This window comes from Oculina patagonica, chromosome 4 (genome assembly GCF_052425735.1).
Source record: "Oculina patagonica isolate OP01 chromosome 4, crgOcupat, whole genome shotgun sequence".
Lineage (NCBI taxonomy): Eukaryota > Metazoa > Cnidaria > Anthozoa > Scleractinia > Oculinidae > Oculina > Oculina patagonica.
This window is the reverse complement of record NC_135761.1, coordinates 8,234,016-8,261,855: the sequence shown is the minus strand read 5'-3', so window position 1 is coordinate 8,261,855 and position 27,840 is coordinate 8,234,016. Positions and strand designations below refer to the sequence as shown.

At 39.2% G+C, this 27,840-nt stretch overlaps 4 protein-coding genes across 5 annotated transcripts; 2 read left to right on the top strand and 2 right to left on the bottom strand.

The window, feature by feature from the left end:
- Positions 1-1,237: 1,237 nt before the first annotated feature.
- LOC144652175 (collagen triple helix repeat-containing protein 1-like) lies at positions 1,238-5,540 on the bottom strand. The gene is made up of 3 exons (XM_078512190.1): positions 5,362-5,540; positions 4,000-4,257; positions 1,238-1,676 (listed from the first exon to the last, which is right to left on the bottom strand). The coding sequence occupies exons 1-3, from the start codon at positions 5,467-5,469 to the stop codon at positions 1,338-1,340; spliced, it is 705 nt and encodes a 234-aa protein (XP_078368316.1). The 5' UTR covers positions 5,470-5,540; the 3' UTR covers positions 1,238-1,337.
- A 2,270-nt stretch (positions 5,541-7,810) lies between these two features.
- LOC144652174 (collagen triple helix repeat-containing protein 1-like) lies at positions 7,811-10,972 on the top strand. The gene is made up of 3 exons (XM_078512188.1): positions 7,811-8,001; positions 9,085-9,342; positions 10,534-10,972. The coding sequence occupies exons 1-3, from the start codon at positions 7,894-7,896 to the stop codon at positions 10,873-10,875; spliced, it is 708 nt and encodes a 235-aa protein (XP_078368314.1). The 5' UTR covers positions 7,811-7,893; the 3' UTR covers positions 10,876-10,972.
- A 2,444-nt stretch (positions 10,973-13,416) lies between these two features.
- LOC144652172 (collagen triple helix repeat-containing protein 1-like) lies at positions 13,417-14,971 on the top strand. 2 transcript variants are annotated; one of them, XM_078512185.1, is made up of 3 exons: positions 13,417-13,472; positions 13,890-14,076; positions 14,572-14,971. In XM_078512185.1, exons 2-3 carry the CDS (start codon positions 13,924-13,926, stop codon positions 14,911-14,913), a joined length of 495 nt encoding a protein of 164 aa, XP_078368311.1. In that variant the 5' UTR covers positions 13,417-13,472; positions 13,890-13,923; the 3' UTR covers positions 14,914-14,971. The 2 variants fall into 2 exon arrangements, with proteins under 2 accessions (XP_078368311.1, XP_078368312.1); XM_078512186.1 differs by lacking the exon at positions 13,417-13,472 and adding an exon at positions 13,680-13,800.
- Positions 14,972-16,256: 1,285 nt separating this feature from the next.
- On the bottom strand, positions 16,257-25,120 carry LOC144649348 (multidrug and toxin extrusion protein 2-like). The gene is made up of 12 exons (XM_078508838.1): positions 24,122-25,120; positions 22,620-22,761; positions 21,771-21,884; positions 21,489-21,556; positions 21,043-21,151; positions 20,135-20,210; positions 19,817-19,886; positions 19,496-19,631; positions 19,092-19,129; positions 18,531-18,587; positions 18,318-18,396; positions 16,257-17,177 (listed from the first exon to the last, which is right to left on the bottom strand). Exons 2-12 carry the CDS (start codon positions 22,699-22,701, stop codon positions 16,741-16,743), a joined length of 1,266 nt encoding a protein of 421 aa, XP_078364964.1. The 5' UTR covers positions 22,702-22,761; positions 24,122-25,120; the 3' UTR covers positions 16,257-16,740.
- Between the last annotated feature and the right edge of the window lie 2,720 nt (positions 25,121-27,840).

The following is a 27,840-nucleotide window of genomic DNA, read 5'->3' as shown; positions in this document are numbered from 1 at the left end:
CAAATGTCTGGTTATTATTTATTTCAGCTTTGCCAAACACAATGAATGCACAACGAGTTGTATCAAAACAAGTTCGCTGATCATGTTGTTTTACTTGTCTTGGACTCCGGGATATAATTCACCAGCTCCATTTCTCTCAAGTAGTATATTTAACAAAAGACCGATGTCGAATTCAGAACTGAACTTAACATTGTCATGAAAAGAATAAAAATAACATCGAACCGTAGAATATGCATATATCCAAACCGTGCGACAAAATAATTTAATTGTCGGTTCAAATAACGTCCTTCGCCGCCTCTCAAAACACCGACTTCAAGTGAATATTTCGTAAACAGAAAAATATATTTCTCCGCCTTTCTACGCAAGCTACTAAGAAATTATTTGTGAAAGCTTATTGAAAAGTTCTTATTCCAAAAAGGTTAAAAAAGAACTCATTGAAAGAAAATAAGTTTTTCGATGAGTTGTTTACACAAGCTTTACACAAAAAGTAAGGGTTGTGTAAACAAGCGATGCGAGACAGTTCACATGCTCCACGCAACATTTCTTTTTTTAATGAAAATAGTATCCTATCTTGCTAGCGGTAAGGAAAGGCTTTTGGTCTAATAACTGCTGTTCTTGTAGGATTCTAGGTTTTTATTTGCATGAAAAAAGGCATTTGTCGTGAACGACGTGACAAAGGGTCACACCACGCTCCTTCACATTGCGTGACATCCCAAGCGGCAATGGCCCAGCCGGGGGCAATGGTAACGTTTGTTTCTTGAAGCGTAGTACACAAGACAAGTAATAGTACACTTTGTTCTTCCAACAGTCTTGTAAATAATAAATTGATTGACAAGTTCTTTGTTTTTTCGCCTTGTATCTCGAATTACTCGATTTGAAACTTGAAGTTGTTGACTGCTACAGTAACTCATTGATTAATTCATAATGTCAACTTTTATTCAAATGAAAGTCCACACATGTTCGCATAGCGGACTCACTTTTACTGTTATTAGTAAGGTCAGATTGCACCGGATCCAGAGGTGTGCAAGGGGACGGAAAGGGGAAAAAGCCTAAAAATGGCTCGAAAGAGAAGGGGGAGGGATTCGAGACCCTCGGCTCGCGTTTTCAGCAAAAAAGAGGATTGGGTCACAGCTTAGATAGTTTAAGATGGCTTGGAAAGGGTTGAAATCAACGCTTTGCATAGCAACGTGAGAGCTTACCACTAAAATTCACTGTTCTTCTTTTATAATCTCTCTTCACAGCTGTGTTTATTTAATCATCTCTAATCTACAACTAATTAAGACAAAAAGCATCATCGCCTTTTAAAAACACTTGAAGAGATTCTGATTCTAATTGTGCTAGGACTGAGGTGGATCCACTTCTTCCACAATGATCCTGCTGACGGAGTTCCAGCTAGTGTATGCGTTCCCTCGCCTGATGCTTGGACAGGAACCTACATTGAGCGCCACCTTTACTCTGCCTCTGGAGATTCCTGGACAGTAGCCCTCGATGGAAGCCGTGCGAATGATGTTCGCAGATTCACCAGAGAAAACCGCCGTGTCGATTGGCATGGAGCACTCGGCACCGTTAAATGTGAAGAACCATCGGTTACAGGTACCTCCGGTAAGGATCCGCATGTTTCCCTGGTAAACAACTCGGAGGTGCGTATTGCTGTTCTTCTTGACAAATGAGCACTCCTGGTAGGAAATTCAAAAATAATATATATTATATAAACTGCAGTGGTATAGCGAGTGGTAGCAAGTCAATAAAAATAGTATCACACGTGTGGATAAAAATGATATCCACACATGTGTGATATCATTTTTGACCGATCAGCTCGCAGAGTTTGCCATGTTTCAATGCTCAATAAAGCAAAGTTTATCGATATTAAGTCGAAACATCTTTGGATCTTCCTCGGCAATCTTCGGCAATCTTCGGAAATTTTCGGAAAAATTCGGAGAATGTTCGGAAACATTCGTAAGATCTTCGAACAACATTTTGAAAATCTTCGGAAACCTTCGGAAAATCGTTGGAAATCTTCGGAAAATCTTTAAAAATCTCGTAATTAGTAGGTTTATATAATAAACAAAATAATACATGGTTGCTTGGAGATATAAAATTTTTCTTCTCGTGTTCAAATCGATATTTCACGAGTGAGCGCGGCGATCGAGTGAGATATCGATTTCAGCACTCCAAGATAAATTTCATATCTCCGCGCAACCATGTATTATCCTCTATTTATATTGATATATCTTTGTCTTGTAACGAACTGTTCTCGACAATTAAATTTCTCGGTTTGGGAAGGGCACTTGAACCTGAATCATCTCTCGCGATTTTGAGCATTGTTTTCGCAAAACAAATCAATTAATCATTCAATGAATTTGCAGGTCACATATTTTTAAAAACGAGAAGAGCCATTTGAATAGAACAGGAATCAAGCAAGTAAGTTTGATTTTTATTGGGTCACTTGTACAAAGAAAGAAAGAATGGACAATTGGAGGGCTGTACTTAAAGGAGCGATAAAGAAAATTACGATGCATATAAGCTAGAACACCAATCTGAAGGTTTTAAGATAAGATAAGATAAGATAACTTTATTTATACACGATTTTTCCATCAGTCAATTAAGTTACTGGACTATCTACCTATCTAACTAACTACAAAAATTTAATAACAACAAATTCAAATAACAAAAGAAAAGTCTGCTTTTCATGGAGGCCGTGTCTAAAATTTACTTAAAATTTAGATATTACTTTAAACTGTGCCGACTTAATTTAGATTTGAAATCGGCAAGTGAAGATGCTTGTCTTAGGTCTATAGGTAAGTTGTTCCACAACTGAGCTCCGCTGTACGAAAAACTTTTCTCGAGATAATCAGTTCGAGGTTGTGGAAGAACTAACTGAGAGAGAATTGTTGACGGAAGTAGAGCAAATTTTTTAGCGATTTTTCCAAGACAAAAGAGCACGATGGGAACAGGTCTGCCCAACTTATTCAATTTTAAGGTCATGGCTTTGCGTGTGCGTGACTTATGATACTATCACCCATTTGAGGGTGGGGGGTTCTCTTAACCCTATTCAGACCGGGGGGGGGGGGTGCTTTTGAGGCCCGCGCTGACTTTGAACGCTTATAACTTTTTCAAGATTCAACCAAACCCTGCCAAACTTTGTGAGTTTATTTAAAATTTATCTGGGAATAATTTGGTAGGATAGGATGTTGTGTCAGGAACTTGACATCACCATGGCAATGGCATTTTGATAGGCATGTTTTCCCATATTTGTAATTTTCGTATTTCTTTTAATGAAAATTAACTTAAATGCAATTAATTTTTACCTTTTTACGGTTTTTAAGCACAGTTTTATTGATTTCGTGTACTTTGCAGTAATTTTGGGTGATTTTCTGGCATTATGGAAGAATTTTGAAATCCAAGGTGGCGGATCCAAGATGGTGGCTGTTTTGACATCATGATGTAATTGTCACGTGATGTGACGTCATAATCCCACTTGACGTATACCAAAAGAAAGATGTTTGGACATACTATACATCCTATAGGTTTATTGTGATTGCTTCAATATTCTGGAAGTTACATAGCCCCCCCCCCCTATGTGCCCTCCCCCCCGGTCAGAGAAGGTCCAATAAAGCCCACATTTTAATAACTTGTGATAGATGTAACGGATGTATCTGGCACGGTAAATCGGATGTAAATGTCAGAAATGGTTTGTACTTAACCCATGCAATGAGCGAAGGGTGTTTAGATTGCTTGACACGCGAACGAGATCAGTATCTCCGTTAAACCCCGGCATGTTAAGCGGCGGAAAAACTGCCTTCAGGTGTATCCCCGCCTTAATAGCTTCAGTGGACTAGTATAGCAGTTTGTAACAAAACTAGATCATTGTTTTTAGGAGTCTGTTAGGTTTCCATGGATGTCATTATGTCTTTTGGAGTTTGACTTTTCCAAGTAGTGATAGTGCCCCTTTAACTGGCTAGGCTCGCTTTGAAATATATCTAGATAATTGGCACTTACAGATATTTTTCCGTTGTCCAGGTCACTGTTTACGTTCTTCCAAGCACACTGTTTCCAGTTTGATGTTCCTGAGTGTCCGGGAACTCCCGTAAATCCCGGTTCTCCTCGAGCAACCTTATAGCCGACCTCGCCCTTGTCTCCCTTCGGTCCTTGCAGACCGTGATTTCCTGGGTTTCCTGGATTCCCTGGAGTTCCGTGGCTTCCTGGGATCCCTGGGTTACCGGGAATACATCCACAGGTCTCACACTGCGATGGATTCTAAAACGTGTAAATGCACCTTGTAAATTTGTGCTAATAATGTCTAAGGAATTCAGATGCCTTATCTAGAAGGTGTTAGGTTTTATTTCAAAATCAAACAACTCTACAATTGCATTTCATCATAATGGTCGCCGTACACTTAAACTTCAGGGGAATTTATTCCTTTCCTTTGTCTTGAAATGCAACGGTTTAAAACGGCTAGATAAAATGATATGAGTCCCCTTGCCCTTAACTAGCTGTAAGATGTACCACGACCTAGATCGTGGCTTTTGTCCGCAATGTTTGCCGAGTACGAAGAAAGGAACATTGAATTTGCGCGTTTATTTGATTAAGCTGACTGTGTAGCGTTTTTGACCACTTGATATTTAGAAAGTCAGTCTAGCATACTAGTACTCGTATAAAATATCGATGATAGAGCGATACTGTGATGAGTAAAACCCTAGAACAAAAGACACGAAATCATGCAAAACAGTGCCAAATGCCGTTAAAGGGACTGTGTCAATGCTAAGTTAAGTTTATTTTATTAATTACGTTTTGCCAAATACTCGCTATGAAACTTAATGTTTGCAAAGAAATTACTTCTCTGGATCTAAATGACAAAACATAGCTTCATTGCAACCAAATGTGTCTCCCGGGCGTTATAACTAATTTTAAAGTTATAAGGAAACGAGATTAACTTTGAAAACTGTTTAGCTGAACAATATTTCAAAAATCCATATCGAAATCCGTTTCAATCTTCGTCGCTTTTGGCCATCCGTACCTTCTTTTGTATTTGGTTTTTTATTGGAATGTTCCTTCACTGTTTTAAGAGGTTATTTTTATATTTCAACGAAATTGATGGTCATTTTCCATGCTTAAATTTAGCTAACATCCGTGACACAGAAGTCACGATGACTGCTTTTGGCTGTACTCCTGACTGGATGAAAACGCAACGTGTTTACGCCTTGATTCTTTAGAGCTAATGTTACACGAGTTTTGGAGCCATTCACAGATTTCTTCGATGTCAATTGAAAGAAAAGCTCTGCAACAATAAGATCGCCAAAAAATCACTGTGTAATGGCACGAAAATTTTTATGAGTATTTCAGCATTGAGGTGAGACATACCTGGCCAGATGGCCCCTTTGGTTTCATTGCTATAGCACTGGAAATGAACTGCAGCTGTAGAATCACCAGAAAATTCAGGCAAAGAACCAAATAAATCGCCAAGGACATGACGCTTGAACGTTGTCTTCCAACGGAGTAAAATTTCTGAAATTTTCACCGACAGACACAAAGGTGCGAAATCTGGTCCAGGTTTACTTTGATTGAAGTGCACTCCCCTTTATATAGGAACATTGAGGCAGGCAGTCGTTCTTCTTTCAAAAAGTTAAGAACATTTAATTAGGTTTTTCTTATCTCAAGTGGACAGCTTTGCGATATGATAAAGAATAATCTCTTTGACCTTAACACAAAATTCCGTTTAGATATAGGTCATGCCAAGATCTTGGGCCATACGTGATACTAGCCGACACGTATAAATTTGAAATGTTTAAAAAACTGTGTAGCATCCTTACCTTGAGTTGCAATTTTTTTTCTAGCGCTGAAAGTGTTGTAAAGTACAAACACCTCGGGACTGCTGTCCCGAAACGGACGGACGTTTCAGAACGTATGGACAACATTTTCAGCGCTAGAAAAAAAAAGGTTCTAATTGTGCCCATTTTAAACTATAACGGTTCTATTACGTTGACAAGTCTTTTTGTCAGCTTTAAAACTAGTTTCCTCAGATTCTTTATATTTATATAGAAGTTGAATGATTTTCCATCAGGCCGGGGCGGGGATTTCTAATAACCTGAATTTTGGGGCTGGCTAGTTCGGCTCGGTTCTAACGGTTCTAACTGAAACACCCCCACTTTATTCTAGCTGGGGGCTGGGGGTACTCAGTATAGTGGACTATACGGGGAAGCTCCGCCCAAAAGGGGCACCTTTTGCAGGCTGTAGGCATATGGAGGGTAGGGATTTTACGAGTTGGAGGATACAACGGAAAGATTAGGGAAAATGTCATTAAGCAAAATAGTAAGGGTTTGGACCTCGAGATGGAGCCTCCCCGTCTACTGATATTTTTCAGTATTTCCCCCCGGGTATTCCAGCCCCAAGTGTAATTAGGGCTTTCCACAAGTTGCTCGAGATTTCCCAAAAAGTTGCCCGTAATTTCTCAAAAAGTTGCTCAAAAGTTGCTCCAAAAATCCCAAAAAGTTGCTTCTGATAACAAAAGTTGCTCGAAAGTTGCTCCAAAAATTCCAAAACGCTGCTTTTAATCAAGATAATTTCTCTAAATATATGCTAATTTCCCTTTGAGGGTAAGATTTCTAAGCAGTTTTATACAATTTTACAGCAATTTAACATATTAAGGGGAAAATTTGTTAAATAACAAGGATTTCTTTGACTGAGAAAAATCGTGAAGATATCGATAACGTCATGTTTGCTGACGAGTTATGTAATGTTTTAATGCAGAAAGAGCAGAAAGTTGAAACGTCTTCAGATGTTCCTCGGAAGTCTTCGGCAAACTTCGTAAATCTTCGGAAACGTTCGTATTGCCTTTGAGCAACACTCGGGTAACCTTCGGAGATCTTCGGTCTGGAAATTGCTCAAAATGCAACAAGTTGCTCGAGAGGAAAAAAGTTGCTCGAAGGGGAAAAAGTTGCTCGAATCCTGAAAAGTTGCCAAAAAGTTGCCGAGCAACTTGTGGAAAGCCCTAAGTGTAATACATCGCTTCACCCCGTTACAGTCTGGCGGTGTTAGAACTTGAAATTGCCACCAAGAAAGGCCGAAAATTGTTTGTTATTCTGGTTTTGACTTTCTAAAACTTAAGAGTTTGTTTTTAATCAGGACAAAGCGGTGATCTAATCACCAGTTTGGCTATAATTTCTGTCATGAAGAGATCAGATAAACTTTTAGTTATGTTTGACGGGGTGCAGAGTGTTTCCGATGCATGCCGGGGTGATGGGATTAGTCTTATTTCAGCATAAAATTTTATAAACTAGAATCTTCTTTTCCAAAAGCAGTCACAGAAATGCTCGCCTATTCACAAGCTACATACATCATACATCATTTTAGGAAGACTAAACAATTTTTGGCCCTTCTTGCTGGCAATTTTAAGTTCTAACTTCATCAGACTGGAACGGGGTGAAGCGATTTTAAAATTATTACTTTTGCTGTGCTTGAATAGATCTGAATAGGGTGGGATTGTTTTTTTTAAAGGGACAGCAGTGAGACTTACAACATTTTCAGCGCTAGAATAAAAACCAATTTACAACTGACTACCTGAAGATAAGGGTGCTATACAGTTTTTAAACATTTCAAATTAAAGCATGTCGGCTAGTATCACGTATGGCTCAACATCTTGGCACGATTTATATCTAAACGGAGTTTTGTTAAAAGGTCAAAGAGATTATTCTTCATGGCCGCAAGGCTGACCACTTTAGATAAGCAAAACCTAATTAAATGTTCTTAACTTATTGAAAGAAGAAAAGAAGAACGTCTGCCTGCCTCAATGTTCCTATATAAAGGGGAGTGCACTTAAATCAAAGTTGATCACATCTCGCACCTTTGTGTCTGTCGGTGAAAATTCTACTCCGTTGAAGACAACGTTCAAGCGTCATGTCCTTGGCGATTTATTTGGTTCTTTGCCTGAATTTTCTGGTGATTCTACAGCTGCAGTTGATTTCCAGCGCTAAAGCAATGAAACCAAAGGGGCCACCTGGTCAGGTATGTATCATCTCAGTGCTGAAATACTCATGCAAATTTTCGTGTCGACACATTGATTTTATGGCGATCTTGTTGTTGCAGAGGGTTTTTTTAATTGATATCGAAGAAATCTGTGAATGGCTCCAAAACTCGTGTAACATTAGCTCAAAAGAATCAAGGCGTAAACACGTTGCGTTTTCATCCAGTCAGGAGTAGAGCCAAAAGCAGTCATCGTGACTTAAAGGGACTGTGTCACGGAGTTTAGCTAAATTTAAGCATGGGAAATGACCATCAATTTCGTTGAATGTAAAAATAGCCTCTTACAACAGTGAACGAACATTCCAATAACACACCAAATACAAAAAAAGGTACGGATTTTCAAAAGCGACGAAGATTGAAATGGATTTCGATATGGGTTTTTGGAATATTGTTGGGCGGAACAGTGTTTTTAACGCCTCGGAGACACATTTAGTTGCAATGAAGCTATGTTTTGTCATTTAGATCCATAGAAGTAATTTCTTTGCAAACATTTTAATGTTTGCAAAGAAATACTCTTTTTTGCCAAATACTCGCTATGAAACTTAAAAGTTTCATAGCGAGTATTTGGCAAAACGTAATAAAATAAACTTAACTTAGCATTGACACAGTCCCTTTAACGGCATTTGGCACTGTTTTGCATGATTTCGTGTCTTTTGTTCTCGGGTTTTACTCATCACAGTATCGCTCTATCATCGATATTTTATACGGGTATGCTAGACTGACTTTCTAAATATCCAGTGGTCAAAAACGCTACACAACTGAATCAAATAAACGCGCAAATTGTTTCTTTCTTCGTACTCGGCAAACATTTACAAAAGCCATGATTGGTCGTGGTACATCTTACAGCTATCATTTTTTTCAAGCCGTTTTAATAGGCTTAGTTTCATTTGAAGACAAAGGAAAGGGATAAATTCCCCTAAAGTTTAGTGTACGGCGACCATTACGATGAAATGCAATTGTAGAGTTGTTTGATTTTGAAATAAAACATAACACCTTCGAGATAAGGCATCTGAATTCCTTAGACATTATTAGCACAAGTTTACAAGGTGCAATTACACGTTTTAGAATCCATCGCAGTGTGAGACCTGTGGATGTATTCCCGGTAACCCAGGGATCCCAGGAAGCCACGGAATTCCAGGGAATCCAGGAAACCCAGGAAATCACGGCCTGCAAGGACCGAAGGGAGACAGGGGCGATGTCGGCTATAAGGGAGCTCAAGGAGACCCGGGAATAACGGGAGTTCCCGGAAGCTCAGGAATATCAAACTGGAAACAGTGTGCTTGGAAGAACGTAAACAGTGACCTGGACAACGGAAAAATATCTGTAAGTGCCAATTATATAGATATATTTCAAAGCGAGCCTAGCCAGTTAAAGGGGCACTATCACACCTTGGAAAAGTCAAATTCCGAAAGACATAATGACATCCATGGAAACTTAACAGGCTCCTAAAATAATGATCTAGTTTTGTTACAAACTGCTTTACTAGCCTACTGAAGCTATTAAGGCGGGGGTACACCCGAAGACCGTTTTTCCGCCGCTTAACATGCCGGGGTTTAACGGAGATATCTCGTTCGCGTGTCAAGCAATCCAAAAACCCATCGCTCATTGCATGAATCTAGCTATGTTTTGGGATGTTTTGTAAATTTTTGGGTGATTTTTGGGGATGTTTGAAAGGAAATAGTTTTTTCACAAAGGATTAGTAAAATTGAGAGAAATAGGAAAAATTGAAGATTTAATGTGGTTTTAAACTGGAATTTAAAGTTAAAAAGTAGTAGATGGACACAAAAACAGTCCCCTGGCAACCTGAAGTGCTCTTGCGTGGAGGTCAACTCTCCGGTGGTGTTCCAAAAAATCTTTTTTCTTCTACCCCTTCTTTAAACCTCTTAAAATTTCATTCAAATTCAAGTAGGACCCCGTCTCCCTTAAAGGGGGTCAACTTCAAACCATTTTTGACATTTACATCCGATTTACAGTGCCACATACATCTGTTACATCCATCACAAGTTAAAATGTGCGTTTAAGAGAACCCCACCCTCAAATCGGTGATAGAATTATAAGTCACGCACACGCGAGGCTATGACCTTAAAATTGAATACGTCGGGCAGACTTTTTCACATTTTGCTCTACTTTCAACAATTCGCTTAAAACCTTCAGATTGCTGTTCTAGCTAATATGCATCGTAGTTTTCTTTATCGCTCCTTTAAGTACAGCGCTCCAATTGTCCATTCACTGACTTTCTTCTATGACAATCTTTTTTTGAACGAGTGACCAAATAAAAATTAAACTACTTGCTTGATTCCTGTTTTATTCAAATGGCTCGTCTCGTTTTTAAAAATATGTGATTTGCAAATTCATTGAATGAATAATTGACTTGTTTTGCGAAAACAATGCGCAAAATCGCAAGAGATGATTTAGGTTCAAGTGCCCTTCCCAAACAGAGAAATTTAATTGTCGAGAACAATTTGTTTCAAGACAAAGAGATATCAATATAGATTTTTTTGAATTTCCTATCAGGAGTGCTCATTTGTCAAGAGGAACAGCAATACTCACCTCCGAGTTGTTTACCAGGGAAACATGCGGGTCTTTACAGCAGCTAGCTGTAATCGATGGTTCTTCACATTTAACGGTGCCGAGTGCTCCATGCCAATCGACACGGTGGTTTACTCCGGTGGCGCGTGGAACATCTTTCGCGCGGCTACCATCGAGGGCTACTGCCCAGGGATCTCTAAGGGAACGGTCAAAGTAGCAATCAATGTGGGTTCCTGCGCTGGTGGTACTAAGCGAGGGAACGCATACACTGGCTGGAACTCCGTCAGCAGGATCATTGTGGAAGAAGTAGATCCACCTCAGTACTAGCACGATTAAAATCAGACTCTCTTGGTCGGAATGTTTTTGTGCTGTTTGTCTTAGTTGTAGATTAACGATGATGAAATAAACACAGCAAAGCAATGAATCTTAGTGTCAAGCACTCACATTGCTATTAATACAAAGCGCTGATTTCAATCCATTTCAATCCATCCTAAACAGTGCCGGGCCCCATCCTCTTTTTATGCTTAAAACGTGATCCGAGGAGCCAAAAATATCCACACACACCCCTCCCCACGGCCAGCCTTCTCTTTAACAACCATTCTTGCATGGGCTTTGTCCCTTTCCTTCCCCCTGCACACCTGTGAATACGCTGCTGCAATCTGACCTTAGTTGAACGGCAGGCAGCAACAGTTTTTTTTTTTCAGATCATTTCGCGAGAGGACCTGCTCTAATACCTTTTATTTTCGCGTTTCATTATTTACCGAAACCATTCGGACTCTTTCAAAAAAATGTTGAGATCCGACTGGATCATGTTAAAGATTCGCATGGCTGCCGAGGATCCCCAAAGCCTGGTTCTCATATGATCGCCCCGATTGTTTTAATCGTATCGATCGTTTGCAAAATTAATACTGGGACGATCGTAGGCGATCGAAGCGATTGGAAGCGTTCGGGAGTTCTCATATGATCGTCTCGATCGCATGATAAGAGCGAAGACCTAGATCCAACACAATTGCAGCCTTCACTGAAAGAGCAAGACTCGTGGTCTCCTATTTTCTCAGTTATTGCAGTTCTACGGCGAAGAAAGGAAAGAGAAGCTAGAAGAATAGAACACGGGCGATCCTAGCGATCGTGATAGCCCCAATCGCCGCAGACGTTAGCAATCGTTTGAGTAATGTTCTCATATAATCGCCCTAATCGCAAGAAAACTTTTTGAAGTGACAGAAGCGATATGAAAGAAACGATCGGGGCGATTATATGAGAAGCAATGAGAAGCAGCCTTAAAGAGGTTTCTTGTATCGTGGAAACAGTTTACAGTGAAACCCCGTCAATATTCGACCATGTTATCTAATTGCACGACTAATTTTAGTCAAGGGTAAATAACTAAAATCAACCAATAAAATTGCCCCATTGCCGGTCCAATATCTTTTCTGTATTGGACCGCATATTGCAGTCGCGGTTGTTTTAAAGATTTTTTTTAACTGCGAGATAGTATATCGATAATATACTAAAGACGAATTGCACGATCCGGCATGTAATAGAAGTGTGAATCTAATTAATTTGTGGCCGCGGCCTTTCGTGTTCTCTTATCTTTCATTAATCTTAAGATAGTGTCTCGTTTGATTCTTAGAAGTACCTCGTTGCGACATTTATGGATTTAGAGCAGGCTTACCGCTAAGGGACTATATACAGCTTTAAACAAGGGAATAAGGAGAGCTTATCATTTACAAGGAATTTTCGGTGATAACTTTTCGACAAATGACACAGTTCTGAAAGAAGCCTTTACTTTTGAAAATTCCATTTCTTACAGATAATACGCGCGTATATTTTACGAATTCCATGGCATTTGTGGCCGCGGCCGTTGTTTTCTTTTAACTTTGAAATAGTGTCTCTTTTGTTCCCCCCCCCCCCTCCCCCCCCCCCCCCACCCCACTGTGACGATCATGGATTGAGAGCAAGCTCTACCCTAGGGGATTATACAGTTTTACACCAGCGAATGCAGAGAGCTTATCATTTACATGGAACTTTCGATGAGAGTTTTTTCGACAAATGGAACAGTACAGTACGGAACCAAAAAACTGTTCCTTTTGAATATTCCATTCTGACAACACCACGACAAGTTTGGGTCACAAAAAAGGCGATCGAGGGTGAAACTTTTCGATTTTATCTTCCGTCTTTTTGGAGACTCCATGGAGAAAGTTCAAGGGAAAAACTCTTGCCGCTTGAGAAGAAACGTTCTTTATCTCCACTTCACAAGAATTTTGGATTAATTTGAAACGACTCATCGGGTAAATTTTAGTGTTCCTTGGTTCAATTTTCGACCTTGTCTGTGAACGAACAGTCTGCATGGTTTTAGCAAAGGGTACAGAAATTTCCGATCATTCCGCGAGAAACGGGAAAAAGGTAATACTTTGGAAGGTGTTACCTTATTTTCCAAAAAAAATTCCACCGGGATACCTTTCACAGTTCCATTTGAATTCCGGATTAACCGGTTTTTCCGGGGTTACGTATCTTTATATCAAAAGAAAATGTAGCTAATGCCGGTCTGTGCAGAGTATAATACAGTTGAACGTGTAAGATGATCTACGTGATTGCAATGTTATAGAACGATGCGAAAATAGCTAACGAGGATTCTGTGTCAGTATAAAAACCATTTCCTTTAGTGCAAAGAATTGAAGCTTTCAGCTTAATGATCGTTTACATTCCTACAAAAGACCTGTATCGCTTCTTAGAAACACCTCATATAAGCTTTTAGCGGACCTTTTAGGCAAGCTAATAAATGATAAGTTTGAATGACGGTTTGCAGGTTATTCTTGACATGTTGAGCAAAAATACACCTCGAATACCCGTATGCATTATTTTTTTTCATTATTTAGCACTACAGTAAGGTACACTAACTTCACACTTGGAAGCGGCCCGTGAACAAGGTAAGTTATATAGCACCCTTTAATGTGGTTTTTGATCGTTTCTGGAATTATTACGTAGTTAGTTTTTGATTTTCTGGAATTATTTTCTTTTGCCGGCTTTTTTGCCTACGAGAATTTAACATAGACTTTTACATTCCCAGTATTCACGAACCTTCAATTTCCAACAACCATCCTTCTTGCCCTCGCCGAGAGGAACGCCCCTTTTCACTTTATTTGATTTGCATTGCTTTTCTTCTCATTCCGTTCAAAAGATTTGCTGACATTTTGAAGCTGAACACAGGGCTTACAGCTCAAAAAAGCCATGTTTTATTAGCAAACGCATCATAAAGTAGGAAAAAATTAAACCGAAATGCTTTAAATCGCATCTTTCACTGTGACGCAAGTTTCTAAAGCGTGGCCATTATGCTTCTCTTTTAGACTATACTCCGTTGAAAGACAGTGTTAAAGCGTCATGCCGAGGGTGATTTATTTGGTTCTTTGCCTGAATTTCCTGGTGATTCTTCAGCTGAAGTTTATCCACAGCGCTAAAGCCCGGAAGATATCAAACTGGAAACAGTGTTTTTGGAAAAGTCTGAGCAGCGACGTCGACGAAGGCAAAATATGTGTAAGCGTTCTTCAAACTTTAAATTGTACATAGCGTGAAAAGGAAAGAGAAAGATGTCTCTTCTCGCGTCTCGTTGCTCCCGTTGACCGTTGTTTTACTCACCAAAAAGCTGGATAAAGCTTTACAAAGTTTTCAATTTTATTGAAAAAAAATTATCTACATTGTGTCCAAAAAACCTTGATTTGATCTTAATCGTCCTTACTGCAAAATACTAACCGCCCAGGGAACAAATATAAATATCACCTTTCATTATGCTTATCTTTACGAAATAATCTTCTATGGAATAAAAGTGATGTTAGTAACACATACGTAATTGCATTTTTTTCCTATTTCATGATTATGATTGTTATAAGTTTCGCTTTACATACATACATCAGTAGACTTTATTTTCTCTCTTTAGTTAAATTTTATGTTTTTGCAATACTGTATGTATTTATAGTCGTGCAAATAAAGCTTGTTGTTGTTGTTGATAAGTGTGTTTTATTTTCTGATTAGGAATGCGCCTTTGAAAAGCAGAGATACAGAACGTATCTCCGAGTTGTTTATCAGGGAAACATGCGCGTCTTTTCAGAAGCTAGCTGTAACCGATGGTTCTTCACATTTAACGGTGCCGAGTGCTCCATACCAATCGACACGGCGGTTTACTCTGAAGGCAAATGGAACATCATCCGTACAGCAACCATTGAGGGTTACTGCCCAGGGATCAACAAGGGTCCTGTAAAGGTGGGGCTCAATGTGGGTTCCTGTGAGGGTTACACGCGAGGGGACGCATATACCGGCTTTAAGTCCGTGAGCAGGATCATCATAGAAGAAGTGGAGCCTCCCCAGGAGAGTTAAAATTACAATCTGTTTGGATGTTATAGAGCGGCAAAAGGCAAACGGAAAAGTGTCTGCCTTTAAAAAGTCTCACTTGTAGATTTGTGTTTATGGTGCTGGAATGGTGTAATGGCAAAATAAATTCCATTAAAAAAGACTGATATAACGCATTTGTTTCGTCTTTGTCTGCTCAGTCGTTCAAGGCTTAGAAGGGGTAATGCAGTAAAGAAAGGGATGCAGTAAACTTGCTTCTAATGGGGCTCATGACTGCATTTGGAGTGACCATTTCCTAGCTCTTTCTTGGGCACAAAAACGTCATTCGGACCTCCCTTCCTCGCAGAGGCTCCCATAGCAAAACGAAAAACAAAAAAAAACGTTGTAAAAGAGAGAAAAGGGAAGGAGAGGTTGTGACAGCGGTGGCCTGGGAAAGGTTTTTCCATTACAGTCAACTCTCGTTATAGCGGACACGCTCGGTGCGTCGTTTAGTGTCCGTTATAGCGAGAGTCCGTATTTGCGGGAGTCATTTCCAGTCAAACCTCTTTCGCCAGGGATGTGGATTTTGTCCGTTATAGCGAGTGTCCGCAATAGCGGGGTGTCCGCAAGGCGAGAGTTGACTGTAATGGTTCCCTATCCACAGTCCCAGTCCGCACTCTTTGCCTTTCAATAGCGCGGAATGGCAGTCTGGGGGGTTATTCGGAAGCTTTCAAGGGACCTTAACCGAAACTACTGGCGTGAGAAGCCGTTTTAAGCTGCTCGTGATATCTTCGTAAATTGTCGGGGATTGTCTCGGTGGATATATCAAGTTAAAGAAAAATCTTCGGAACAGTTAAGAAATATACTTGTCCGGCACAAATGTCTTGCAATTGCATTCAAATGTTTGCTTATCTTCGCTAATCAAGCCAATGTTTTGAATTGACGGTTTTCGATTCCGTTGAATACCGAAAAAAATCGATGGTGCCTTAAAGTTGAAACAGTTGATTATTACTTGCTTATTACTTACTAAAGAGGAATGGAAGGCTTTGAATACCAATAATCTTAGAAAAGGTTAGAACATAACCTCTTAATTTTTTTTTTGGTTGACAACTGACATGAACTCTTTGGTTTCAAAATTAACGTAGGACTGTCAAATGATTCTCCCTTGAGCCACTTTGCTGCAACCATTGGAAATATGCTTTCACAGATTAAAATCTGACGAAGGATTCCTAATGGAGGCAACCTCGTATCTAAGAAATTGTAGTTTTTACACCGGAGCATAACTCCCTCTGAGCATTTAAAAAATGGCCTATCTTGTGACATTTGCACGAAAACATTTCTTAAGTGCAAAAAAAAATGGGAGGGGGCGCTATCGGGGGAAATAAAGTGTGAAAGTATATTTACAATATATTGTTCACTTTTCTTCCCTGACGCCGGCGTATCTATAGAAAACATTTCACTTTTACTTTTACAATATAGATAACTTCACCGCCGTCAAATGCGTTTGATTGACATGTTTGATTCTTGCTTGAACGGTTTCCTTGTACGTTGTTTACAAGGTTAAAATTCCCAATCGGCAAGAGGCAAATCAGTTGGCTATTTACAAGCGTGGCCGAGGAGTTGAACTCGGGTCTACTGTAAAACAACTCCAGGCAGTGGCGGTTGTAACAGGACTTTTACTCGGGAACTCCGAATAAAAAGTCCGGCTGCCTCACCATTCGGCCACGCTGCCTAGCTCCCATAATTGAATTTGTTATCCCAGTGGTATCTTTGTAAAGACAAAAGTAATACAACACACTGTGCTTTCGGCCAACTTCTTTGTTGCTGCTTGCTTTAATGTTCTTAACCGTCATTTTCATTTTCGTTTCTTCTTTCTCAACTTAAAAAATTTGTTAAATTTGTCAACAGCCCGGTCATATTCCCGGCTGTCAATGTGTGTGATTCATTCGAAGGTAAAGAAATTGTTACTCGCACAATAACAGCTGTTAGTAACACCAGCAGTGCAAATATCAACCACACGAGTCGACGCAAAATCAAGGACCACTTCTCATTTGACGTCATTTTGTTTCCATGGATACCAAGCTGTTGCCTGGAAACGCTTGATCGATCGCGTCCTGGAGGTCCGCCTTCGAGAAGGACCTGTTCGTGGTCCCTGTTCATGGCCCTGAGAGGAGTGGTGTTGAGGCTGAGTAGAGAAGATGAGCGGTAGATCCAGGACATAACAGGATTCGGTGGATTAGTGAATTCTCGTAACGAGTTCGTGTTCACTGAAAATAGCGACGACGTTCTGGACAGCCAGGTGACAACGAGATCTGAAGTAAAATGGAAATGAGGTTGACTCAGTGAGCTGCATCAGGCCAAAGTGTCCCATCTTGCCGGAGTTTATCCAGGTTTTCGCAGCTTTACCCCTTCAAAAGAACGTTCGCGCGAATTTTTTATGCGCATCCTTCTGCGCACGAAATTCATGTCGCAGCGTCACGCCACGTCATGCTACGCTATCATCGCTTGTAGTTTCCTCTCTTAAATGGTCGGTAAACTCACTTTTTTCGGGGAGTGTCACCTTTACGATAAATCTCTGACAAAAAATGGGCCAAATTTGAATGTTGGAAGTTTGTTAATTTTTTATTTTCTCTTCTCGCGCGCGATCAAATCAATCACATTTTGCAGTCTTGAATGTTCGCAAATGCAATTCTTAAAGACAAGATTTACCTTAAGGGACCTCGAAAGCGAAATATATTTGTTCAATAGACCCACTTGAATAAACTCGAACAAAGAAAGTTGGCCTGCATCAATTCATTTAAAATATTTTGTCACCAGAAGCCGCCGAGGTCACATCGAGTGACGAAGTCAAAATTAACCGAATAAGCGCCTTCTTTCAGATATCGTATCTCAAAAAAGAATTCGGTGACCCCCAATTTTTTTTACATTTCTGACCTGACTAACTCGTAAAGTAGCTTTGGTGAAAGTTTGAACAAAATTGCAATGTTAGAAGATTTTCGCGCGAACGTCCTTAAGTTAAAACTTCTTATACGCCTGAGTGGTGAAAGGCAAGAACACAACACAACAATCCTGGCCAGCTGATAAAGCCAATCCAGGATTAGCCTGAATTTTGATTTCATTTTTTCAACGTTTTGGACAGTGAGGTTTTCTGTTTATATTTTCTGTCCACCAGTTTTGAGGTCGACTAATCTGAAACTCCAGAAAACATAAGCAATAAAATACTTTAATACAAGAGAAATCGATTCAGAATTTTTGATCATTTTTTAAATCCTGGGTTTGTGTTATTTGGCTTACGAGCAACCCGACCCATGGCGCTAACCATTAATCCACCGCACGTCTCAGAAAAAATAGAAATTAGGAAAGCATAAATGGTTACAAGAGTGTGGCGGGTTTACTTTTGGTAAAGTTTGTTTCGTTCTAAAAAAAAGTCAGGAAATGGTAACATGGCTTACTTTCTTCATCTCCTCGCTCGTTCCCAGTGCTCCAACTGAGAAGCGATGTTGGCCGCTGGGGGGCTAACCTTTTACGGGCCTGAGAAAGACAATTAACAAAAGACTGTTTGACTTGTGGGATTGTTGTAGCTAGATATAAAGAACTTCTTCCTTTTGTGATGAAGAGTTTTTGGAAAGTCGCTTTAAGTGACATAGAATGGCTTTTGGTCTTACCTTTTTGGTATACTTGTCCCAGTCCATCCACCAGAGGATAATAATGAATGCGAGTGACTGAGGAGATAAATGCACTGTAAGTTTCCCCAGTGACAAAAAAAATCCTCCCCCTCCGCCAATGAGTAAGCTTATTATTAACTTAAAAAAACTGATCAATTATTAGATGAAGCTGAGTACTATTCTCAGTACCGGAAATAAAACAAGAATATTTCCATAACAATAGATATCCCACAATCCTAAGCGTTGTATATATTACCACCTTTCTTTGTATTGTGTACATTTGTCAAACCACCCCAGCCCCCAGCCATGACGCGGTGCACTACCTTTAATGCATGTGAGTATACCGCTGTCCACTCCTGTGGACACGGACCATTTTCACCCTTCCATATCTCATTGTTATATTCATGTGTATTGTAGGTAGTGAGACTATTTTACAATTTCAAGTCGCCAAAGTTAAGTTCGTGTAGCCTGATAACACAAACTTTTGTTTATCGTTATTACCGTATTATCCGTCTCTCTTTCTCCAGCTTGTAGCTAATCAAAACTGGAAATAATATTTACCTGAAGAGCGAGCCCAACGGCAAGACCCCACCAGAAACCTAGAGGATAACCAGTGACGAGCGATTAATAACACTTGACCATACTGATAAAGAAACGAGTTTGTAAAGATCAACCTAAGTACATTAAACAAGTATCATTTTCGCTCAAGATTTGAGCAAAAAATTCCGCACCGATGAATTTAGAGCCACTGTAGCACTAATACACGAAAATAGGTCTGTTTATTCTGTAATTCATTATATTACTCGCACTCTTTTTATTTGAGAACCTCCTTGATTTCAGTTTGTTACCTTACCCTGCCTCGTCCCCAGTCGCTCGCGATCGTTCACACCGCTCGCGCTCTCTATCAGATCAGAATCCGCGCTCAATCGGCCTTGGAAAAGCCTGTGGAGGAGGCAGTACTTTACCTTCGACTCTGGATTTGAAGACGTAAAAGGCGAGACTTGATGCCAGGGGCAGCGCCACACAATAGTGGAAAATGAAATTGATGAAAAACACGAGCTTATGACGACCACAGCCACGAATTATGCCAGAACATATCACCTAGAAACAAAAAACAAAAGTGAATAGCTTCGTTCAGTGGAACATATATTGCCCGCGCGACCAACCAACCAACCACCGACGACTTAAAAAAGATACCAACCGAACTACCGAAATGCACCGACATCCCTATGTTCTAGCTTCAAAATGATGATCTATAGCCACGTAGCGCGGTTTGTTTCACTTACCTGCGTGCTCAGGAAAAATGAGAATCCAGTCATAGCTGGAGTTACTTTACTGACCAAACCCACGATCTCACTGAAAGCAAATAAAGGGCATGAGTTGTGGCTTCTTGACAACGTTTTTTTTTTTTACAAAAGGTATTGTCTCCCGCAACTATGGCTCGTTGTCCCAATTAAAATAAACCAGGATGTGGGGCTGGACTGCTGGACAATAAGGATAAAGATTTACCCTCATCACACCCTGACATTTTTTGATAATAACAAAAGAAACAAAAGAAAGCCGTGGTAAATCTCTATCAGCTTTTTTTCCATCAAAATACACACCTGTTATGTGTAAAAGCTTGTCCAAGATTCTCTCTTAAGACGATAAAGATTGCTGACAATGCAGCTATAAAGCAACCTGAAAAAAGATTACGACAGAAATACAAAAGTTAACTTTGGTAGCCTCGAAAGGTGCGGCTTCATTGCATAGTAAGTGATGGCCATGGGAAGGGGGGGGGGGGGAGTATTCTCATATGAAAAAGGCATGGGAAAATTTGAATTAAACTCCTAAAAAAAAAAACAATCTGGGCGTGGCTGAAGTCCTTTTGACCCCTAAAAGACACCATTTTTACCGGGGGGAACTCGCATATGAAAGGGATGGGGATGCTCGTCGTCTCGCTTAGGGGTGTAAATTTCGGATTTTTGGTCTCGCTTAGGTTGTTCCGGACAAAATGCCAATATTTTTAGCCAAAATGGTCTCGTTTAGGGCTGCGCACAAAGAAATATACAAATATATATTTTATTCTTAGTTTTTTGGTATCTTTTAGGGGTGAACAAAAGCTTGAGCCACACTCAGATTGGTCTCTTTTACTAAGGGGTTCTTTTCAAAATTTCCGACGAGCATTCCCGTCCCTTTCATATGCGAGCCCCCCTTCCCCCCCGGGCATTTTTTATACCTGATCGCCAACACGGTGTGATGGTGATCTTCATGTGCAACCCTTAACGAGACCTTGGCCGCTAAAAATATTGGCGATCTGCTCCTGAGCACCCTAAGTGAGACCAAATTCCGTAATTTACACCCCCTAAGTGAGACGACGGGCATCCCCGCCTCTTTCATATGGGAGTCCCCCCTTCCCCGGGTGAATTTGATATATTTATCAGATGTTCAATACCTTAACCATCCAACTGTATGTAACAGCACAGGAAGATTGTGGATATTGACTGAATCAGTACTGCAATAGGATACTTACACACAGTCACAATGGAGACCTTCATGATGTGTTTAGCTCTGATGTGGTCACCCTTTCCCAAAGCGTTTCTTACTCGAACACTGACAGCAACCGACAAACCTAAAGGAATCTGAAAAATACTGTTTTAAAACATGTGTAAAACTCTGCCGAAGTAAAAATGACACTCGCAGAGCCTCGCGAAACTTAGTTTTGAATACCATTCATGGTCAATATTAAAATTTAGTGACGTAAAACGACTTATCACAGTGTAAATCATAAATACATGCTCGCACTTGCTTAAAAGTTTTTTTGACACATATTCAGCAAATAGGGAGGTGAAGAAGGGCATGCGCCGTTTATAACGTGCGATATTGTTTGTGATTCCACTTGTTGAAAGGTGTGAACCACGCTAAACTAAAAGATCCCCGTTTATGAGTAAGGAGCATCAAAGAAAAGAGCATGCTAACCATATACATAAAGCTTGAATACTGCATCAAAATACCATGGGTTGCCAATTGCATTGTCCCAAAAGATCCTGAAAGAGATAGTGTAATGTAATTTTACTGACGTCAAAAGAGTTGGAGTCTTCTTCGCAGCCGCTATTTGAGATGTCATGCAACGCCCCCAAATAGCGGCTGCGTAGACTCAGAGAGCTGATACTGACTCTTTACAGTAAGCTAATTATAACCTAGTATATCCATTATAACGGTGCATGCACAGAAGCTAATGCAGACAAATACTTAACTCACCCATAAGAAAGGTCCCCACTTCAAAACTCCACCATTCAATACACAGCATTAAAATTCCAGGTACAGCTAACATAATGAACTGCCCCCAGTGTTGTAAACTTTCTGTTGTCCAACCTTGTAATGCAACAGTGGTAAAAATTACACTTGAACACATCAAACTATTCTAAACGATTTTTTAACCAACCTGATACACGTGGTTTGTCTCCTTATTGTAGGACTTTTAAAAATTATTTCATGATTATGATTGGCTGAGAGTGGGCAAAGCTGTTATTAAATTTTTAATCTACACTCTAACGTGCGCGCATTCATTATTTGTTCAGTCGCATAATTAATGCAATAATCATATATAAAAGCTTGAGAAATTAAGGATTTACGCTACTCGCGATATTTAAAATTTCTTTAAAATTGCACTGGACTAAAGGCTTGTGCAATTTTGAGCGAATTTTCAAATTAAAATTGCACTTTCATTCATACGATTACCATAACTAATCTGTCCCGTAAAAGAGAGGTGCATTTGTTCTTCAGGATAAAACTTGCTATCTCCTTAGCCAATCACTGACGTCCTTTATAGTGCACGTGTTACGCAGGTTTTCTGACAGCAATGTCGTTATCGGGCAACGTTTTACATAAACAGAACGCATAACGACGCAACATATATGCAAATGAAAATTAGCGCCCAAAATGATAGAGTCATAACAATTTAGTTTGAATGTTTGAACAATTTCCACTCAAATGTAAAATTTGAAATAAGGGTGGAGAGGGCTGAGGAATTTTGGTATTTTTTTCCACTAAAGGTGTCGGCCTTCCTTTGCGTTTTGATTTTGACAAAAAAAACTCCTGACCCCCCACCTTTAGGTGACTGACAAACGTGCGATCCTCCACTCACTACTGCATGGTATGTTCCATGCCGTAGATTGAAACCTGAGAACATTTCGCTTGTGAACGCAAAATCCGTGAATATGAATACATCTCGATACTAGATGTGTGCTCGCTGAAACAAGAAAATGCGAACAATCATTTTTGAAAACACCTACGAGTGACCACAAACCCGATGATTATCAGCCTCGAGCTCAAATAAACAGATGTTTCAAGAGGGTAAGCACAAAGCAGGGGATAAAAAGGCAATGAAGGCGTTTCCTATAAAAATAAAGGAAAGCTGGTTGCCTATTATCAGAAACTCATAAGGGGTTGAAACGTGTAACGCGCGTTCACAGCGTTTGAACATTCAGAATTGCCAAGTACCATACTTGGAAACACGAAGAGTTTGCACGCGAATGCACTGTACACGCAACAACATTTTCGATTTTCGGATGAATTACTTGAATTCCAATCTAAACGCCGTAAATTGCTTTCAGAAGTTAAAAGAATTGTATCCAAGTGAAGTCGCCTCAACTACTAAATGTTGAAGAAACAAGAGAATTTGACCAAATTTAACTTTATTCAACCAACTTGTTTAAAAACAAAACTTTGCCATCGAGCGCGAGCTAGCGTGCGCTGTGAATTTAATCCAAATATTACAAGTTTGATTGCTATTTTTTCTCTCGTGACTTTTTCAAATATGGTACTTATGCAAACGCTTTGTACAATACGAATCATTGGGAGTTACATGTTTCAACCCTTATGGGTTTCTGCTATTATATTGAGCATCTAACCGGCATTGAAATGGGAAAAGATAAAGCGGCGAACAGATAATGACAGGAAGCGTGCACAAAGAAAGCAACAGGAATACAATGATTGTCTGGGGAGATCTCTATCACAGAAACAAATTGTCTTCCCTTAAAGTAGGTGAACTTGAACTTTACATAAATCACCACAATATTGCATTTAAAGAAAGAACAGATGGGAAAATGAGGGTGGCAAAGTCACACATTGGCAGTAAAATTTTGACTTCTATTGTGCAGGACAGTCAGACCAACATTCAGCCAGAGCGCATTGTTGGATCTACTAGTAAACGACTCAGGAGATCAGGCAGCGGATAGTCAACAGCAAGAAGCTGAAGAAACGATACCTGAGTACGTCTCGATACTGACGGAAAAGGACACGATTCCTCCGAACAAACTATGTGTCATACATGTAGAAATGTAACCTAGTAGCTATAATAAAACACCAAAAAATAAACTTAATCTGTAAGAACATTCAGGAAGTTCTGGAAAAGATGTGTGACCCTCCCCTTGAATAGCTCAAAAAGAGCTATGGCCCTCCTCTTTTGGTGCTCACCTTCATTGATGATCCTCCTTTCTGAGTCCCCAGCCCTCTCACCCCCACGACCCCCCCCCCCCCCCCCGAGATAAAACGTACCTTCCCTACTGGAATTAATGACTATAAGCAACTGCAGTGTTTGTCTGTCTTACCTTCGACAGGCCAGGTCTTCTGGTAAAGTTTAAAACAAAATATGTAAACAAAAGCAGAAACACCAAGGAACAGGCAGTAAGACAGGCAAGATGCTAAAGCCACACCTCTGAAAATTAAAGGAAAATAAGATTTTAGTGACAGGATTGAAGGCCATAAAATTGTCCTTTTAAGTACGCTCTTTGTTACTACAGTCGAAAGGACCTGCTTATAGAGAGCATACGTTTACTTAAAGATCTTTAATTCTGTTCGCATTCTAGGTAAAATAATAACTGCAGATTTTGGGTCTGTTGTGTCTTGCCAGAAAAACGAACTGCTTAATAGATAAAATTTATTTTAGCGGAATCATTTCGCTTTGCTGCTATTTTTGTTTGTCCTTGAATTTGCCTACTGTTTAGGAAAATAACATGCTAGAAAAAGATTATTGTCAATCTTATTTGTTTTAATTAAGACTGTCATCTCTAGAATTCCCATTTGAATTTCGCTTTCTAATACTAACACTTTGTTTAAGTAATGAACGAGGATAAAGAGCTGAGTTTTAGCAAGCCATGTAATGTTGTGTCGCTAACAATTCAGAATAAAGAATACTCTTTCCGAACTTATAAAAAATTTAAACTGAACAATAGCTGTAATTTTATCTGATCAAATATTATTTTTGCACACTCAGATACACGACTATTAGGACATGTCAGGCCACATATACTTCAATATCATGGCGGTTGTCGAGAGTAAGGCATATCGAGTGATCTTTTAAACAAAAGGACTTAATTATGTTTTACGTTTCTTCAGGGTATGTTTGAAACGATTTTTGAGAAAGTTATCCTTATACTTAACAAAAATATTTGCATAGATGATATCCGACTGCCTATAGACGATCGATATTTGCTTGTCTAAAGAATTTCTTACAATTAGTTCAGTATGCCTGTGGCAAGAGCTTCAAAAACACATTAATGGAATATACATTAAAAATTTAAGTCAGTTTAGTTTTATTATGGTAATATATTTTTTTTAATAATTTCCACTAATGTTAACTTATTACTATACACGGAAGCCTAATTTCGTTAGGCCTCTAGGAGAAGAAAAAGAAGAAGCCTCTATTATTCCACTATTGCGCCATTTTACCATATTAGGGCAAAAGAACGCGCAAAATATGCCACGTTATTACACTGTAGAACAGGGCAAAAATACGGAGGGACAAACTTATAGAATATGTACCCAAACTTAAGGTGGATTTCCAGTGACGCGTATATTTTTGTACGTGCGTTTATGTGCGTAAAACAATGACAACGTATGAACGACTTGCGTAAACGTGTACGCAAGTCGTTCATACATTGTCTCTAATTTTTTTTTCACGCACGTAAACACACGTAAAAAATACGCGTCACTGGAAATCCAGTAATAGTGGAATAATAAATCCCTTAATCGATGGTTCACATATAATATGAGCGGACATTTTGCTTTTTGCTTGTATTTTTCCTCGCGCCGACGGAGCTCGAAAAAAATATTACGCAACTCGCAATATATCCGCGCATATTATGTAATTAGGGTGTACACGTAATAGTGGAATGCACTAATAAAGTTTTGGTCTCTTCCAGCTCTAAAAATTTATTTCATTTTTCTTTTCGTTATTTTGTGTTGAAAAATGAATAAATGAATATCTTTTTCATAAGATTAAATTACTCAGTCCATTTTGCCTCCTACAATACAGCTTATGAAGACATCTTCCCAACAGATCTGCTGGTGTTAGTAAGAATACTTCATAATAATTATCTGTCCATGATCTATTTCATTTCTGAAACAAGAAGGTGAAGTCGCTCAAAGAAACGATTTCACCGTCGTACAAATTTGCCATTTTTTAAGATACTTGACAAAAGATGTTATGAATTGTAAGTAAAGAGATTTAGCCAATTCATATTTTTCAGTTCAAGGCACGCAGTTGTATAGTTCCGGTTCTTTGCTAGATTTTACTTCTTACAAGCCAGTAAACTAATTTCAAACAAGTAATCGACTTCCAGTGACAACATAAAAAAAAAAACTTTTGGAAAAACAAACTTCTAATTGATTCCACACGTGTGACATTAAAAGTGTTTCACGAAGGATCATGCCAGATGCAACTATTTGTGATCAAAAGTAAAACAATATCAATCATGAAAAATGCAATTACTAAAATTGACATAGGATTTATATTGTATTATTTTTTACGATTGTGATAGAAGTATTAGCCCCCGCCGTTGAAGTTGCTTTTTTACACATCATTTGCACACTAAAAGCTAATTTTTTAATGTAGATCCCATTAAGATGATTTTAAACTTCCATCAAAATCGTAAAAAAATAATACAATATAAATCCTAAGTCAATTTTAGTAATTACATGTGAAGTGTTCCACTCTCAAGAATTCCAGCTGTTCGCTGACGCAACCACCTTTTGGCGTATTTCAAATAATAATAATGAGAAGACAAACTTATTAAGCCTTGTTGGCTAGCGACGCAAGCACAAACGCAAGCACGCGAACAGGAAAAAAATGACCCTTGTGCTTGTGCTTGACACAAGTTCAAGAATATGCATCAAAATTCAATGTGTTTGTCCTCTTGTGCTTGTGCTTGTACTTGCGTCGCTAGTGAAAAACAGGCTTTAGTGCTGTCGTCACGTACGCCATGTGCATAATAAATGAATGACATTTTAAAAAGCTTATTTTTATTACAATGGTTTTATCGTCCTTGCTGAGTTTGAATTTCGACATCATCCTAATGGAATACAAATTAGAAGTTAGCTATTAGTGGAGATTAAAACAATTAATTAATCCATTATCCCGCCTCCTTCTTTCCGGAAGCCACGCGAAGTCTTATATTTATAATTAAGGCTCTTTCAGCTCACTTCAGCCTAAGGGTGCGGAGATTCACATTCGCTTTGGAAAATGTGGAGTTTAAAGAGATCTGTCTTTTTCGGCCTGGTATTCAAATGTTTTACAGTTCTTATATTCTGTTCTTCTAGTCCAAAGCAAAACGAAGATGTTGAGCAAGCAAGTTATTTCACCGAAGGAAAATCTTGTTTAAAACGGCTCGGGCTAGACATTGAACGTCCAACTTATCTTCCAAACTTGAAAAAAACGGATGAAAACGATATGGCCAAGCTAAACAGGATGAAGAAACCCCAATTCAACGTTTTGCAGAAGGATTTTCACGTTTCAGCAGGTATGCAGACTTGATATACCTTAATCTTCCCTTTTCGCCATTTCATTGTGATAAACGCGAATTCCATTTTTTTATCATTTCACTTAGCCAAAGTTACCTTGATTTCGTGATCTTAGAAGAGGGATAATTGGCGACACTTAATTTTCGTGAATTTGGAAAATTTGTTTAATATTCCTTCATCAAATATACCAATTTCTTGTCTTCGCCACCTCTAATTTCCGCGAGTTGAAAAACGCGAAAATTTTATGTCGGGAAAATTTCGTGTAATAAGATAAGGTTTTTTTATTCCCGGCTACCATTTATATCTTTTGATTAAATGTAGGGCCTCCTAAAATGCGACTTGTTCGTAAACAGCAGTATGTTAATTTATGTCTCTTGCATAATTTCTCCGATCTGCTGCCAGCAATTTTAAAACCCTCTGTGAAAGTTTACTCTAATAATACACGTTCACAGCTCGCAAACCGCGTTTCGGTTAAAGTCACGGACAACACTTCTTGAAAAAAATGCAAAGTTTTTCAAGTCTGTCGTTC